Source organism: Danio rerio, chromosome 25, assembly GCF_049306965.1.
Source record: "Danio rerio strain Tuebingen ecotype United States chromosome 25, GRCz12tu, whole genome shotgun sequence".
Taxonomy (NCBI): Eukaryota; Metazoa; Chordata; class Actinopteri; order Cypriniformes; family Danionidae; genus Danio; species Danio rerio.
Genome location: NC_133200.1, coordinates 37,382,501 through 37,400,000, shown reverse-complemented (window position 1 = coordinate 37,400,000; position 17,500 = coordinate 37,382,501). Strand labels below are relative to the sequence as shown.

The window sequence follows — 17,500 nt, the reverse complement described above, 5'->3', positions numbered from 1 at the left end:
ATGGCAATGATTAACTTTAAAAGCTCCATAAATCCAAGAACAAAAGCTATAATACTCAAAGCAAAACTGAATTAAATAACACTTTTTAAGACACACTTCACTAGTACTTTAAACAGGGTTGAATTTCACAGTGGTTTGGCAAATTGTTTTTAAAAACCACAGACAAAATTGTCAATGTGGCGAAAAACTCAATTGAAATGGAAGACAAACTGTCCAATGCTTGGGTTTTTTATTTTTACAAAAATCTTTTCAGAAATCTGAATAGATTCATTTTAAACGACCCAAAAATCACACTCATCAAGAGCAAAATTAGTTTTGTAGAGTACATTAGCTTTTGAATATCAAATCAAGATATTTCACTGGATAAAATCTAATACATTAAAAAAAGAAACAAAAGTCCATTAAGGCAGGTGGCTACATGTAACCACTACCTCAGTGGAAAGATTTACCATCAGACACTCATGCATGTACTTTTTTCAATCTAAAAAGCTCCATCCACAACAAATATTCCTTCTCTTTAAATGAAAGAGAAAGTAGTCATTTTATAACTAACCAACAGATGGCAGCGAGTTTACAAACTGGAAAATAAGAAGTGAACAAAGACCGACTTCAGTGAGATTCAGGAAAATACTGGAACTCTATGCTTAAATTTCAGCTCGTGAATCTGCAGTGTGCCGTTTACTTTTAACACTGGCAGAATAAACAGGGTTTCTGCAGGTTACACCAAGTTACAGACTTTTTAGGACCATTCTGAATGAAATTTTTGATTTATACAGGCTAAATGCTAAGGGTTTTAACTGAATATCCCAGTTGAAAAAGATTTCCACTTGCCCTAGAAAAAAAAACATTAAAATTTAATACATTTAATGATGCAACAATTATTATAATTTATTAATAAAAACACAGATCAGGTCAGAATCCTTAGTAAATACACAGAGAACTTTACTAATTAAGATAACTAAACCATTATGGTAAATAGAGTTAAAAGTGTAATTTTTAAAAATGAAAAGTTTGATTGAGATGGATTGTTGGCGATTGTATGGGTGTTGGACAGATTGAGTAGCTTTACATGAACAAGGGGAAACTAAGAGCTGTTAAAAAGATTTAAGACCTACAATACAATATTTCAGTAGATTTAAGACTTTAATTGCTTAAAATTAGTTTTAAAAGACATTTAAGACGCCACGGACACCCTGATAAAATCTATAGAGCCATGAGAAGCTCATGCTAGCAGGGCTACATTTATGGTCACTTATTAAACATTAAAATTTACATTAAGATGCATTAGTAAAATCTAAAGTTGTATTGCATGTGTCAGTATCATCACACACATGACCTAACAAACAAGTGAACATTAAAAATATGAGCAAATACTGGTACAGATGTTTTACTTGATATTAGTTGATTCATTAACTAACAAAAATATCTATTTTTTCCAATAACATTCAAGTAAAACACAAAAATGAACTGTACTGGTTCAGTGCAAAAGCTATGGGTTTAAAAGTAATTTAAGAGAAATGAAAACAAAAGCTTTTATAAACACTCCTCTATACAAACAAAAAATCTTCCCTGTTGAGCTAACAATGACATCTGTTCCCTCTATTCACAGAGAGCTCTTTAGCCACAAGAAACAATACAACATGACCAAATACCAGAGAACATTCGTTAAAGCCAGCTAAAATCAGTTATACCAGTTACACTCAAATAGAAATCATCAGGAGAAACAAATTCCAGGTGACCAATGTGACCATTTATAAATGCTGCTTGTTATAAAAGGCATTTCACTGAAAAATATACATGCATTTACTCTCCGTCAAGCGGTTCTGAATCTGTAGGTGTTTAACATTTCAGCTGAAACCTGTAACTGTTGACTTCCATAGGAAAAACAAATACTTTGGAAGTCAGCGGTTACAGCTTTTAGCGTTCATCAAAACATCATCTTTGTGTTCAAAAGAAGAAAAGAAGGTTCGAAAGAGTACAAGATGACAGAATTTTCATTGCTGGGTGATCTATCGTTTTAGCATCATCAGATTAGCAGAAAATGTTATTTATACGATTGTGAAACTTTACAGAGAAGATTCAACAATGTGTTTCCCACTAGGATTGAAAGATATATTAAAATACGAGCCTAATAGGCCTACTTTAATTTCTCTCTGATTTACAGAACCAAGAAAAATAGTTTTGAACACGACTAATGTTTATCAAGCATTCAGTTTTTGCGTTGTTGTCAAAACAAACATCCAGAAAAGGCCAGCACAGTTTATCTAATATTGTCTTATCAGCATCATTTCAAAACTTCCGTGCTTTATTTCATCTTTGTAACGGATGCTTCAGCCTCATGGGGGGTTAATATAGTTTTAGATTTACACATTTGGACGTTTGTCTTAACCCTTTAACTGTCCCACCAAGATTTTTTTAAAATTATTTTTTAACTCCTAATGTTGCTAGTTAACACACTCAATGCACTCTTTTTCAACATCCCATAATTTCTGAAAATATCAACCTCTACCAAATGGTAGACATGTCAGTGTATGGTAAAACTACCAGAATTATTACATAATACTATAAAAAAAATCTGAAAATATTCAGTTCATGTTTATTTATATAGAGCTGTTTACATCGTAGATTTAACATAATTCTAGTAAAGGCCAAATTTCAGAGTTGAAGTTTAGCTTAGGTTAGTGTGTAAAGTATAAAGTGTAAAATCAATTTATATATAAAAAAAAAAAAAACAGTCAAAATAAAACATCTTTGAATACTAAATCATCTTTATTGTTTAAAGTATGCCATAAAATAGATCCCAATTTAACATGTTTACTTGTTTGTTTGTTTGTTTGTTTGTTTGCTTGCTTTTTACAATAAAAGCAAAATCAAGTGTGGTAGTGCAACAGGATTGTGTTTGTTTGATTTTTTTTTTAAACCAACAATGCTGTGTAGTGTAAACCATTATTTTTAGATCATTTTACTCACTTTAACAGTTAAAATAGGGTCAACCATTTGGTAGACCAGGTTAATAATATAATTTCAGAAAAGTGCTAATTGTAAATAGCGAAATCATATTAGCAGCCAACGACATATGAAAGTAGCGTAACAGCATTCTTCACCGTCAATTAAACAGAGCTAACGTTGTCAGTCATATTTACATGCGATTTTAGACAAAATATTCAGAGTAATAAACAAGATAGCCTGTCATTAGTCGTCACTGTTCAAAACTGAACGAGTGTGCTAATATAAAACCAGCTTTCCCTCAGTTTCAGCCTCAGGCTTCTTTCTGAGTGAAAGTGAATGGAAACTGTGACTAAAACAAACTCCAAACCCTCCATAACAACGGCAGGTATGTCGTAGAGGATAATCTCCACGTCTTTGCTCTCAAATAACACAACGGCTCTGTGCAATCAAATAAATTTGGCTCGTTTCTAGAACTTTTCAAGCATCGAGAACGCGCGTTTGAATAGTTTTGGAGCACCATGGTGACTGGATTTTCATTAATATCTGAGCGTTACACCTGACGGAGAAAAACAGATGGGAGACACATTTGTAATTTGATCAGATTTCACTTATTTCATCCGAATGCTCCTTTCCCCGGAAACATTACCACGTCCATTAACACATTTTGTGTGCATCTTGAGGTGATTTGGCTGAGCGCGCGCGCGTTATTCCCATAACGAGTGAGCTGACAAGATAGACAACATTACTGGATACCTTCATATGACTCAACAAAAGGATTTTTGGCTTTCAGTGAGATGCTCAGAAATGCCGAAGGCGTGAATTCTCAGAGAAGGAACTGAAGCTGAGATTAAATACAAAAACAAAACAAACAAAAAAAAAACAAAGACGTTTGCAACACTTTTGTTGGCGCATCAGATGTGTTTGTTTCTTTTACAAACGAATACTATGAACCATGACTTTCAAGCCTAAACGCGGTTAACATCACTTACACGAGAATATTAACGTGTTATATTTGGCACATGCGACTTCCAGTGACACTGAGGAAACTCCATGTTCACAATCATCTCAAGTCATTGAACACTCGCTTCTAAAACAGACTTTAAAGAGTTAAAAAAATACTCAACAGCACATACAAACTTAACAAAGAGTGTCTACAGTGGATGTACATCATTAAAGCATGTCTTACCTCCGGCTTTGCGGTGTGTTCGTATCCAGGGTTAAAAAGTTTCTGGCTGGATGTGAAAAAAGCGGAGACGTGGCCTCTGGGGGTGATTGACATGTGGGCGGAGCTTCGCCCTCATTATAAGTACCTTGATGTAAAATGATCTGTCAGCTTTCTCGAGTAGATGCCTCTTCTGATTTTTTTTACTTTGTGCTTAGATTAACACAAAGCTCTTTAAAGGTGTGTGTGGGTGAAAGTGGTTCAACTGTGTATTTAAAGAAGAATTTTGCATATTACAAAACATTGCACAACATTTGACTCAAGTAGACTAGCTGTACCACTCATGTGTTCACTAAAATGTAATATACAGTCATTGAAAGACAAATACACACCCCCATATTCACATTCTGTCAAAAAAAAAAAAGGTGAACGCAACAGGAAAACATTGCATCTGCATCCTGTCCATTGTGCCAAACTTCCTGAGCATGGAGAATACAGCAGCTGTCGTTTCAGAAATACAGACATTTATACAGTTTTAGGAAGAAAATAGCTAGTCAAATGACCATAGAGGAACACGAGTGACACTTACAAATCAATACATTAATTCAAACATTTTCTTAAAAATAAAGAAATCACCTTTAAATGTGTACATAAAAAACTCTTGAAATTATTTATTTTTTATAAATGTTGATTAATTTAACTATCAAAAGTACATTCATAAATCATTTTCATGTTTTACAGTTGTCATTTCTGCTTAGAGTTTGCATGTTCTCCCCATGTTGGCGTGGGTTTCCTCTGGGTGCTCTGGTTTCCCACACAATCCAAACACATTCGCTATAGGAGAATTGAATAAGGTAATTTGGCCGTAGTGCATGAGTGTGAATGCAAGAGTGTATGGGTGTTTCCCAATGTTGGGTTGTGGCTGGAAGGACATCCGCTGCGTAAAACATATGCTGGATAAGTTGGTGGTTCATTCCACTGTGTTCCCCTAATTAATAAAAGGACTAAGTCAAAAAGAAAATGAGTGAGTGAAATTAAATTATGCATTTTATTTTTTTATTACTCTGCTTTTATTATTTGATGATTAATCAGCGTGTTTTAAATTGATATAATTAATAAATTGATATATTTATTTATATATGGAGGACCATGAGTGATACTTTAAACTCAATTTATCAAGTTTAATAATAATTCAAAAATCATTGTTTTATTAATAAATTATCTTTGAATGTGTAAATTAAAAAAAACTAATGCAAATTTGTTTAATTAAAACATTGATTGTAGTGGCACATGCACTCAGGTACTCAAGGCGACCTGAGTTTGATTCCCGCCTCGAGGTCCTATGCCAATCCTTCCCCTCTCTGCTTCCCAAACTTTCCTGTCAATACTCTCTACTGTCCTGTCCATTAAAGGTGACCCCCCCCCCCCCTCCAAAAAAAAAAAAACATTGATTAATCAAACAATAAAAAGTACAATAATAAGTATTTTTATTGTTTAAAAAATAAAATAACTAAAAATATGCATTTATTTAATTTTATGTTTTTTTATTATTTGATCAATAAGTGTTGAAATGAAGTATACTATTTTACTTAATAATAAAATAAATAAACTGTTTTAAATAGATATATTAATTATATTGTTGTTAAATATATATATATGTATATATATATATATATATATATATATATATATATATATATATATATATATATATATATATATTATATCACTTTAAAGTATTGTTTATTTGGTTTATTAAAGTACATTTTTAAACAAATTACATACATTTAAATGTCTATTAATTTGTCTTATTAAAGGGGATTTATTATCTACATTTTAAAACAAATTAAACAAGCATTTATTTATTTAAAAAAGATTTTAAATGCACTGTTTTATTGCTTTAATTACACTTAAAACACTTTTTTAAACAGACACATTTAAATGTGACTTATTTATATACAATTTTAAGCTTTAATTATTAAATTGATCATTTTATTCTTCAGTCATTCATTTGGCTTAGACGCTTTATTCATCAGGGGTCGCCACAGCGAAATGAACCGTCAACTTATCCAGCATATGTTTTACGCAGCGGATGCCCTTCCAGCTGCAACCCAGAACTGGGAAAGATCCATACACACTCATACACTAGGGCCAGTTTATTTTCAATGCACCTATAGCGCATGTGTTTGGACTGTGGGGGAAACTGGAGCACCCGGAGGAAACCCACGCCAACACGAGGAGAACATGCAAACTCCACACAGAAACTGACCCGGTCGGGACTCAAACCAGCGACCTTCTTGCTGTGAGGTAACAATGCTAACCACTGAGCCAATGTGCCACCCTGAAAACATTAATCATCAAAATACAAAATCAATATGCCATACTATAATATTCAACTTCCTCCACTTGCAAAAGCCAAATAATCATAGATATAGTTTGTGTATGAATATAATTTGATAAATATCAATGTAAGGTTCAGTGAATCACTCATTTCCTGATGATAATATTCAATCATGTTGAAATCCCTTTGTAGAAAATGTTTTAAATACACCATGAGCAGATTGTTTAAAGAAATCAGACAGCATGAGGTCTTTCAAGTCATTTTTTATGCAAATTAAGATAGAAAAATAAGGTTAGGCCTATGCCAGTTGTATACATTTCTACACTTTCCCACTAATGTCACAAAGCAAACATTATCTTGCACAATAAGTGGTTGAACTCGAAACGTCCTGAAACCGGAAAAACTGGAGATTACACATGCATGCTGTTGGGAATTTCATACCAATGTACTGAAAACTGAACTATAAATAGGAGCACAACTCTTAATGACTGATAATTCTACAGTATATGCAAGCTAATGTAAAAACACACACAAAAACCGGAGGTCTCAGGATCTGTGCTGTTTAAACGGTGGTATGGTGATGGTGGGTAAAACCTGGTTTTGAAAGATGAACGTCTGAATGTGCTGGAAAACCCACAGAAAGATGAGCAGGACGCTGACATACTGGATCCAGGCGAACTTTATGGTTTCCCAGAAGCCCGGCCGATAAGTAGAAAAGGACGGTCAAGGAAATTGAATCTCAGCTGATAAAATGAAACATGAATGGAGAATCGAGGAATGTAGAGAATTCAGGAAGCGACTTTTACAGCAGAAAATCACTTCATGAGCTCATGAGAGGGAGAAATTGTAAAAAAAAAAAAAAAGAAAGAAAAGAATAATGCTGAAATTTCCTGTCATGTGTTTCAGATCAAAGTGTCGTTTTATGAAAGCATATTCTGGTATCAGGATTTAGTTGTAGACCAGATGGATGATGTTAGTAACCAAGAATGATACGGATACAAATATGCATATCGAGTTTATTCATCCATTCATTTTCCTTCATCTTAATCTCTATGTCAGAGGTCGCCACAGCAGAATGAACCACGAACTATTCCAATATATAATACACAGCGGATGCCCTTCCAGCTGCAATCCAGTACTGGGAAATACCTAAACACTACCAATTTAGTTCATCCAATTAACCTATAGCGCATGTCTTTGGACTTGAGGGAGAAACCGGAGCACCCAGAGGAAACCCATGCCAAGACGGGGAGAACATGCAAACTCCACGTAGAAATGCCAACTGGCCCAGCCGGGACTCGAACCAGTGACCTTCTTGCTGAGAGGCGACAGTGCTAACCACTGATCCACCGTGCTGCCCATGTAAAAATACAATAAATAAAAAAAATCACTCTATGTGACTTCAGTAGTTCAACTGTAATCATATGAAGCACCCAGAACACTTTAGTGTGGCAGAAAAACAATAAAAATGACTTTGTTGACCAATCTCTTGCTTATTAGGTCAGGGTGTGCGTTTACTACGTGTAATACAGCGCTTGTGTGTTGGGCTGCTGAATCTAAGGGCTATACATTGAACTGCCTGTATTAAATGTAAACCTGCGAAAGAGAAAACACTGACAAACAAAGCTGTTTTTACATATTTGGTGCACTAACGTCTTAGAACCACTGAATACACATGGACAGTTCTGACAAAGTTGTTTTCTGGAGTCTTTTGCTGTCTATGGAGGATGAGGGAGCTCTCTGATTTCATCTAAAATGTCTTAAATTGTGTTCTGTAGATGAATGACGATGTAGATGACGAGGGTGAATAATTAATAGCAGAATTCAAATTTTTGAGTGAACTAACCCTTTAAAAGTCCAATGAAGTGCTTTGAAATGTGCAGTTTTTTATTCGATGTTTAACGTAACCTCAACTGAAAAACAAAGAGAGGGTGGGATAGAGTGGCTCCTCCCCTTTTTAAAAAAATAACCAACAGCGTTTTGTTTTATCACAGCTCTGCCAGTGAGAGTGGGCGAGCTCAAGCTCATCAAATGAGAAGCAAACAAGAAAGGGGCGGGGCATGTCAAATATTCGAGAGCATTTGATTAGCCAAGATTTGATGAGAAACTTAAGTATGAGGCGACGTGGAAAAAACATTAATCCATTTAGGTGGAAATGACAAACTACAAGCGTTACATGTTTATATCAGTTTTAGATCTTCTAAATGTGAATTTTGTCTTTGTTTTGTACTACACTAGCTCATAGATATCCTTGAAGATACTAATACTAACATCTAAAAAACGTTATTTTAATCTCTCTAGACCTTGAAGGACCACAGTTTGACCCCAAGACGCTAATTTACTGTCACTTTAAAATGTTTAACGTCGTCAATATCCTTTAAACCACCATTTAAATGTTAAAAATGCTTACTTATGGGCAACAAGGTGGCTCAGTGGTTAGCACACAGCAAGAAGGTCACTAGTTTGAGTCCCGGCTGGGTCAGTTGGCATTTCTCTGCAGTGTTTGCATGTTCTCCCCATGTTGGCATGGGTTTTCTCCGGGTGCTTTGTTTTCCCCCACAGTCCAAACACATGCGCTATAGGGGAGTTGAATTAACTACTTTGGCCGTAGTGTATGAGTGTGTGTGGTGTTTCCCAGTTCAGGGTTGCAGCTGGAAGGGCATCCACCGTGTAAAACATGTGCTGGAATAACTGGCGGTTCATTCTGCTGTGGCCACCCCTGATTAATAAAGGGATTATGCCGAAGTAAAATGAATGTTTACTTTTAGACCCTTTTCACATTTCAGGGTTTCTCGGTAGCGGAAGTCTTCATAGTTGGGAAAACTTAGAGCGCAGTGAACGGGAGAATACAAAAAATATTTTTTTTTAAATCTTATTTGCTGAAATAACCAAAGAAAAACTTCACGATGATGGTATAAAGGCTTTCAGAAAAGAAAGAAAATGTGTGAGACTGATGACGGCAGCCAGAGGAAAGAATAACGTCAAATGTACTGTCCATTCCCATACACGCTGCATTAAAAACGACACGCAAAATCGGGAATTCGTTTTTGGAAGCAAAGAGGATATAAAACATACATAATTACATATAAATGTTCATACATTTAAAAAAAAATCTAAATATTAAAAACTTTCAAGGGTTTAAGATGCTGAAAACTGTTAAATGCGTCAGGCTTGTGAAAAGGGTCCATTGTTTAATGCGTTTTAATAAGTATGTTGCTTTATATTTACAGAAACATCTCCCTACTAATTTACTCATATTCCTTGAAAACATTTGAGACTTGATATGAAATGCATTCTCTATATATAAAAACTCATTTTGTCTCTAAATCTAAAAATTGACTCCAAAATTAGACGTCTTATCTATGACACACATATATCTTTCACCCTCAAATGTTGATTTTGTCATAGTTTCCTCGCCCTCATGACATTCCAAAATGGAATGACGTTCTTTCAACCATGTACGTTAGAACTCCACATTCTTCACATTTACTTCTTTGTGCTCAACAGAAGGAAATGACATCATTATTGGGTAAATCATTCTACTGATACACACTCATGATTCATAACACTATTTTTAACACTGTTGCATATTTTGATTGCTTGATAAAGTAATCGTTTAATTGTTTCGCCCATAATAAATGAGTTCTGCCTCAGACGCCACACACTATAATCATCTGTCATGTGATCTTGTGTTTGGATGCCTGATGTCTGCTTTGGAAGTCATTTAACTAAATAATTTTCATGACAAACTTTGACTCAGGCATTACAGAATGATTAAATCAGCCTTTGAGATGCTGTGATTAAGGTAGAGCATCTGCTTTATCCAGTTATCTGATCACATGATCAGCAGAGGCAAACCTACATGATGTTTTTGTTGTGCATTAAGGCATTTTGGAGATAGGTGTGTTTAAATCATATCAGATTTACCATGGCTTATTTTGTGCATTTTAATATTTAATCTGGGTGGCTCACAGCAAGAAGGTCACTGGATTCCAGCTAGGCGAGTTGGTGTTTCTGCGAGTTTGCATGTTCTCCCCGTATTGGCGTGGGTTTCCTCCGAGTGCTCCGCTATCCCACACAGTCCAAAGACATGCACCATAGGTGAATTTAATATATTAATTGAACTGAATTAGTCGTAGTATACGAGTGTGTGTGTGTTTATGTGAATGAGTATATAAGGGTGTTTCCCAGGACAGGGTTGCAGTGGGCAGGGCCAATTAAATCTCATTATGGCATTTTCATCCAGCTGTTTTATTTCTATGGAGTATTCTAAAACATTTTTAGCTCATATTCTCATCATGCATCAGTGACTCCAAGAATTGTGTTCCTCTGTGTCACTCTAGTGTGACCTCTGCTATTCTCTTTCAGTTTCTTTTAAAGAAATGCTCCACATTTTTTGGAAACAGGATCTTTTTACAACTTACCTAGAGGTACAGTTGGGTTTTGCCATTTGTTAATCTATTCAGAAGATCTCTGGAAGCACTTTTAGCTTAGCTTAGCATAGATCATTGAATCAGATTAGACCGTTAGCATCTTGTTTAAAAATGACCAAAGATTTCCATTATTTTAAATAACAAATTGCATATATTTCCTATTTGGCTGGCTGAGATCAAGACCTTTTATTATGTTTGGCTAGCTAAAGCAATTTACTCCCGGGAAGGGGTTAAAATCGGCGGCTGTGCGATCTACTTCTAGAAGGAAGTTGAAATTGGGGGGCACGTAATTATAGCTGTGAAGCTTCACTTTTCAACTGGAGACGTCCAATAGATTAATAGGTATTGAATAGGTGATCACCAGAATGGGAAAGTCCCAGTGTAAAGTGAGAAAATATGATACACCGGTATTTTGGAATTTGGAAAAGCTGTCTTTACACTGTTTTCATCTGCTTTTATTTTATTAGGTTTTTTTTATTTATACTTGTCTCTTTTATTTCTGGTTATGTAAAGCATTTTGAATTGCCACTCTTTACGAATGCTTTAAATAAAAAACTTGCCATGCCTATTTAAAGCTTGCCTATTTTGTATATATATAAAAGTTAATATGGCAAGGAATTATGCTCTCTTTCTGATGTAATAATCAAGGAACTTTGCTGGTAAGGCACCAAAAATACAGAAGAAAATTTGTGAAACTTTTGGCATTTTTCAGTCAGATGCTAATGGTCTAATCTGATTCAATGAACTATGCTAAGCTAAAAGTGCTCCAGCCATATAGAAAGACCAGCAGAATTGTTTAAATATTTGTAAAACTCTGTTAATGGTTAAAAAAAAAGAGGAGTGTTCCTTTAATTTTCTGAATACTACATTTTCGTTGTTATTGTCCTTAGAATGAACCCCTGCATCTATATATAATATTTCTGCAGCATGACAAATATGAGGCTCTAAATATTCTGAATGAAATGTTCATAAGTTGTGCACAGTGAGCTTGTAAAGGATATTCAATCATCTCTACTGGATAGTGGATCTGTGCGCTGATCTGAAAAGGAGCGTTTGCCGCTCTGCCCACCGTCCACACGGGAATGACACCAGAGAGATGCGTCGTCACTAAGAACGAAAAATGAACAGTGAGTAATGGATAACCACCATGGAAAAGTTTGTATCTCTGTAGATCTATCATAAACATGCAGCATGCATATCTATCTGTTGCACTCAGATGTGCAAACCCTTAAGCTTCCTTCAGAGGACAGTTTGTTCTGCATATAAAAGCTTTCTCAGCATAAATAACTGCACTGCACAGCTAATCATAAAGCCATCTCTCTATAGTGCCCTGATCTAATCTAAGTACCTAATGAACTTGCCTTATAAGCAATGCCTTAATATGCCTTATAAGCAATTATTCCTTGGTCTGTTAAAATGCTTGATGCCGATTGGCTGGAATTAAATTGTTTAATGCACATATAGTTTTGATAAAAGTTAATAAATATGCTTCTCCAACAGTTGACAAGCTGAAAATCACTGGCTGAAAAGACATAACAGCTAATGCTTCTGATTGATTTTTTAACCGTACTTAAAAACAAGCTCCGCCACCAAGTGAACAGTCTCATGTTTCAATTTGACTAAATTTACTGCACTTTTTAAAGAGGACCTATTATCTAAAAAGCACTATTATACGGGGTTTAAACGTAGTTGTGTGGAAACAGACTGTGAATATATTCAGCTTCTAATGGTAAAAATCTATTCATTAATTTTATTGTAATCACACCTGATAAAAACAGTCTGCAGAAACACTCTGATGGACATTCTCCCGTTGTACATGTCATCAGAGGGGGAAAGCCCCGCCCTCTAGTGACCATCTCTCACTTATTAGAATAGGACAACAGTCTTGTTTTTGAATCTGCCACTATGCTGACACACAGGCATCTGTAGCTCCGCCCTCTTTTAGAAAAGAGCACAATCTCATCTGAATTTAAAGCGACAGTCACCAAAAACCCCACAATTAGGATCAAAGCCTAAAAGGGTCCATTTCAAAGAGTTATAAAACAATATTTGTGAGGTATTTGAAGCTGAAACTTCACATATTGGTACAATATTTGGCCAATATTTAAAAATGTATTAATTTGTGACAACTTTTCTGCATTAATACATAGCTATTCTTGGTAATGCACCAATTTATGGTTGATAACGTGCAAAAATATTATAAGTCACATAAATGCACAGTGCATGAAATAGGAAACATTATGACATTTGCTTGACAGGAATCTCTGTTGAACTAAAGTGCTTTAAACAGGAACATTCTAGATCAGTGGTTCTCAAACTGTGGTACGTGTACCATTAGTGGTACACATGCCTCCTTCTAGTGGTACTCGGAGGAATGAAATACGTCATGTACATGCTACACATATTAAAAATTTTTTCAAAAATGATCTATTTAATATGCCATATATGACATATAGCCTATATTTCTGAGGTAATCTACCACGTTTTTTAAGTGTGCAGAGGTGTAGCTGCTTTACTGGGTCTACTACGCTATTGTATTTCAATACTGCTCATTTTGGTGGTACTTGGAGAGACAATTTTTTTCTGAGGTGGTACTTGAGGAAAAAAGTTTGAGAACTACTGTTCTAGATGTTTTCATAAAGCAACATCAGGGGCCTCATGTACAAAGACTTGCGTTGAATTAATACTAAAACATTGCGCACATTCACAACCAGAGGTGCTCCTATCGGAGGTAGATGGGAGAAAACGGTTATTTGCAAGTTTGTCCGCCTGATGATAACAAAAGAAAAAAAATATAGTGGGAGAGTTTAGCTGACGCAGTTAACGCAGTGGGGTCTGAACATCGCACTGCGAGTGAATTAAAAAAGAAATGGTCCCATGTAAAGGTGCATGTTAAGAGGAGAACAGCGGCACACCGTCAAAGTGTGTACCGAACAGGCATGGGAACAGGGGATGCTGAACTAAAACCCTTTGAGGAGAGAGTTGCCTCAATTTTAGAGTTGATTTGATTATTTTATCTCAAATGGTGTCAGAGTTTAATTGACTTTTACAATAATTACATTAAAAGATATTTACAAATATTATAAAATAAATAAAGTGCTAATTCCAAAAACAGAGTCTTGTGCAATACGCAGGATGTCTTTCTGAACATTTTGGTACTGGTTTTATTGTATAATTTCCTATGGTTGAATTATTTAATTCATTCGTATGGTTCATTTTTTTTTAAATCGAGAAATTAAGCCTCGTGCAACATAAAGGGCACATATTTATGCCTATCTGACCTATTTTTGGCTTCAACTATAACAGGAGCAAAGAATTTAATTGGTTTGAAATCGAATGTCTAATGAATGTCAAACGTTAAACTAACTTTACCGCGGTTTAACAGCATGGTATGGAAACCTTAAATACCTGGTAGACCTGACAGCTGCCATTGCATGGCTGAAAGATACTTTGTAGTGTGCAATTTAACATGATTGCCTCTAGGGGTTCGCCAATGAAAATAAAACAAACACACACAAGAAATACATGTACGCCAGACATGAAGTTGGCGTGGACCAACGCACATTCCCATGTTCATTTCATTGTCAGTAAATCTAAACGTGAGCGTGAAATCTGCCGTACGCAAAGTTTTTGTGTGTACGCAGCATTTATACTGTACATGAGGCCCCTGGTCTGCATACAATATTACAACCTCCAAAGTTTGAAGATTGCACTTTCATGCCTATGACCAATAAATTAAAACATGAATTTGTGTGTGATCTTACAGTTCCTCTGCTGATAGAGTCTTATGATGTTGGTCAGGTCATATGTACTCGCAAATGGACTGGATCCATCAATCACAGACACCTAGCAATGAAACAGGAAACGCAATTACAAAATAAAAATGACTTCACATAAACACCGTCACCTTGCAGATGCATTCCTGATGATTTTTATTCCTTATTTTAATTACAGCTTTCCAGTTGAGATACATTTAGCATTACTCTGGCAGTGCGAGTCAAACCAGTTCAGTATCAAGGTATCATTTCCAGCCTCGGTTGATTCTCCAGATTCATTTGTATGTGAAAATGATGTCACCCACTGATGAGCTTTAAAAGCAACAGCGCAATGCTTGAGAGGGTCCAGATGCACTTACGTTGTAGGTACTGTGTAAACCTCTGTGAGGAAGAGGAGTTCGCTGGTTTAGCCTCAGGTCTCCACAGATAAAGAGCTGAGAGCCGGGAACAGGAGATGAGTGCTGTATGAAGGCCAGCGTCTGCATCACCACAGTCGACATTCGCTGAGAAACACATTCAGAAAAATACAGTCATGCGAGGAAAAAGTCACGACACCATGTTAAAACTGGAATATTTTCCATATCAGGATGAATCCAAGTTATCCAATCATTGAAAAAACACCCTCAGATGAAGTTAAAGGGGAGCTATTATGCAAAAATCCCTTTTATAAGGGGTTTAAATACAAGTATGTGGCTTCAGTGTGTGAATATAACCAGCCTCTAATGGTAAAACTGTATTAATTCAATCTTTTATAGTCACACTTGATGAAAACAATCTGCTGACTGACATTCTCCATTTGTACGTGTCATCAGAGGGGGAAAGCCCAACCCACTAGTGACTATCTCTCCCTAATTAGCATAGGACGTTAGTCTTGTTTTTGAATCTGCCACTATGCTAACACACAGGCATTTGTAGCTCCGCCCTTTTTTAAAAAGAGCACAATCTCATTTGCATTTAAAGCGACAGTCACTAAAAGCCACAATTAGGATCAAAGCCTAAAAGGGTCACAGCTTCATTCATTTTCTTGTCGGCATTGTCCCTTTATTAATCTGGGGTCGCCACAGCGAAATGAACCGCCAACTTATCAAGCACGTTTTTTACGCAGCGAATGGCCTTCCAGCCGCAACCCATCTCTGAGAAACATCCACAAACACTCATTCACACACACTCTACGGATTACAATTTAGCCTACCCAATTCACCTGTACCGCATGTCTTTGGACTGTGGTGGAAACCGGAGCACCTGGAGGAAACCCACGCAAACGCAGGGAGAACATGCAAACTCAACACAGAAATGCCAACTGAGCCGAGGATCGAACCAGCAACCCAGCGACCTTCTTGCTGTGAGGCAACAGCACTACTGACAGCGCCACTGCTTCGCCCAGGGGCAGTTTCAGAGGGTTATAAATCATTATTTGTGTGGTATTTTGAGCTGAAACTTTACACACACTCTAGGGACACAGACTTATTTTACATCTGGTTAAAAGGCCGTAATAAGTCTCCTTAAAGCCAGGAGTTAATAAGAAATATTTATATTACTACAACAACACAATTACTGTACAACAATAAGTACTGTTTTTACATTACTGTGATGAATAGGTATAGGGATGGGGTAGATGGTACTAAAATACAATTTATTGGATAAATAATACAAATAATTGCCATTATAATTAGTGTTTTCAATTACTGCGAGGAGTAAGGTTGGGGTACACTTTAATAAAATACAATCGTCCTGCAGCTAAAGCAGAGTCTTGAAATGATCACAAACATCGCAACAAATCTACAACGAAACAAATAGTCCAAAGCTCATGCTTAAATGCTGTGAAATGGTCTCCAAAGTTCCTCCAGAATGAGGAACCCCTGAGAGATTGAGAAAACCAAAAATGATCAATTAAAAGGCACAGTTTGAACATTCTGCCATCATTTACTCACCAAACCTGTTTGAGTTTCTGTGTTCTGTTGATATAGCCGATGGTAGTTAATGACTCTATAGTACTTTTTTCCTAATGTGTAAGCCGAGGGTTACAGGTTTTTCAGCGTTCTTCAAAATATCACCTTTTGTGTTTAGCTGAATGAGGAAACTTCAAGGTTTGAGGATGAGTAATAGTGAGAAAATGTTCATTTTGTGTGAACTATTCCTTTAAGTCATTACTGCTGAAAGTGGATCTACAGGCGTCTGAATCAAAGACTACAGCTTTATTTCTGTTCAGTAAATAATGATAGATTGAGATGTCATGTGCTGTTGTTCATCTGATGTTTTGTCTTCCAATTTTTATAACCTGCCAAGGATCATCTACTTTATTATGTCCCAATATGAATAACCATGATATTCAAAAGGGTGTCCTAACTTTTGTTCATTTACTAGAAATCGAATGTTGAACTGAGCGGTCTGAGATGTAGAGATGCAGATATTACCAAAAATAAAAGGTAGGTTCTTGAAAAAAACAAACACAGTCTTTACTAAGCTTATTTTAGTGTTAAACAGTTGAGTTTCACTACTTTTGAATTCATTCAGCTGATCTCAGTGTCTGGCAGGAGCACTATTAGCTTAGCTTAGCATAGATCATTCAATCGGATTAGACAATTAGCATTTCTTTCAAAAATGGCCAAAGAGTTTCATTAATTTACCTATATGAAGCCTGACTCTTCTGTAGTTACATCATGTACCAAGACTGACGGAAAATAAAAAATAGGACTTTTTCATTTTCTATCAGTCTTTCTATTAGTCGATGTAACTACTGAAGAGTCGATTGTTAAATAGGGACAAAATATTTGTAGAAATTTTAAAATGCTAATGGTCTAATTTGATTCAATGATCTATGCTAAGCTAAGCTAAAGTG

The 17,500-nt window shown here is 35.8% G+C and overlaps 2 protein-coding genes across 4 annotated transcripts in view; both read right to left on the bottom strand.

Moving 5' to 3' along the window:
- The window catches only part of chst6 (carbohydrate sulfotransferase 6), a 13,709-nt gene extending 8,869 nt beyond the window's left edge, over positions 1–4,840 (bottom strand). Inside the window, exons 1-2 of one of the 3 annotated variants that reach the window (XM_073941650.1) lie at positions 4,116–4,179; positions 3,939–4,036 (exon numbers count right to left, since the gene is read on the bottom strand). The gene's annotated coding sequence lies outside the window, so the exon portion shown is untranslated. The other 2 variants (NM_001130621.2, NM_001430962.1) reach the window with 2 other exon arrangements.
- Positions 4,841–6,700: 1,860 nt separating this feature from the next.
- tmem231 (transmembrane protein 231) overlaps positions 6,701–17,500 on the bottom strand; it is a 14,469-nt gene continuing 3,669 nt past the window's right edge. The window contains 4 exon segments of the mRNA NM_200387.1: positions 6,701–7,161; positions 11,887–11,992; positions 14,650–14,731; positions 15,021–15,164. Of these exon segments, the coding sequence (NP_956681.1) occupies positions 6,999–7,161; positions 11,887–11,992; positions 14,650–14,731; positions 15,021–15,164 (495 nt within the window). The 3' untranslated portion in view covers positions 6,701–6,998.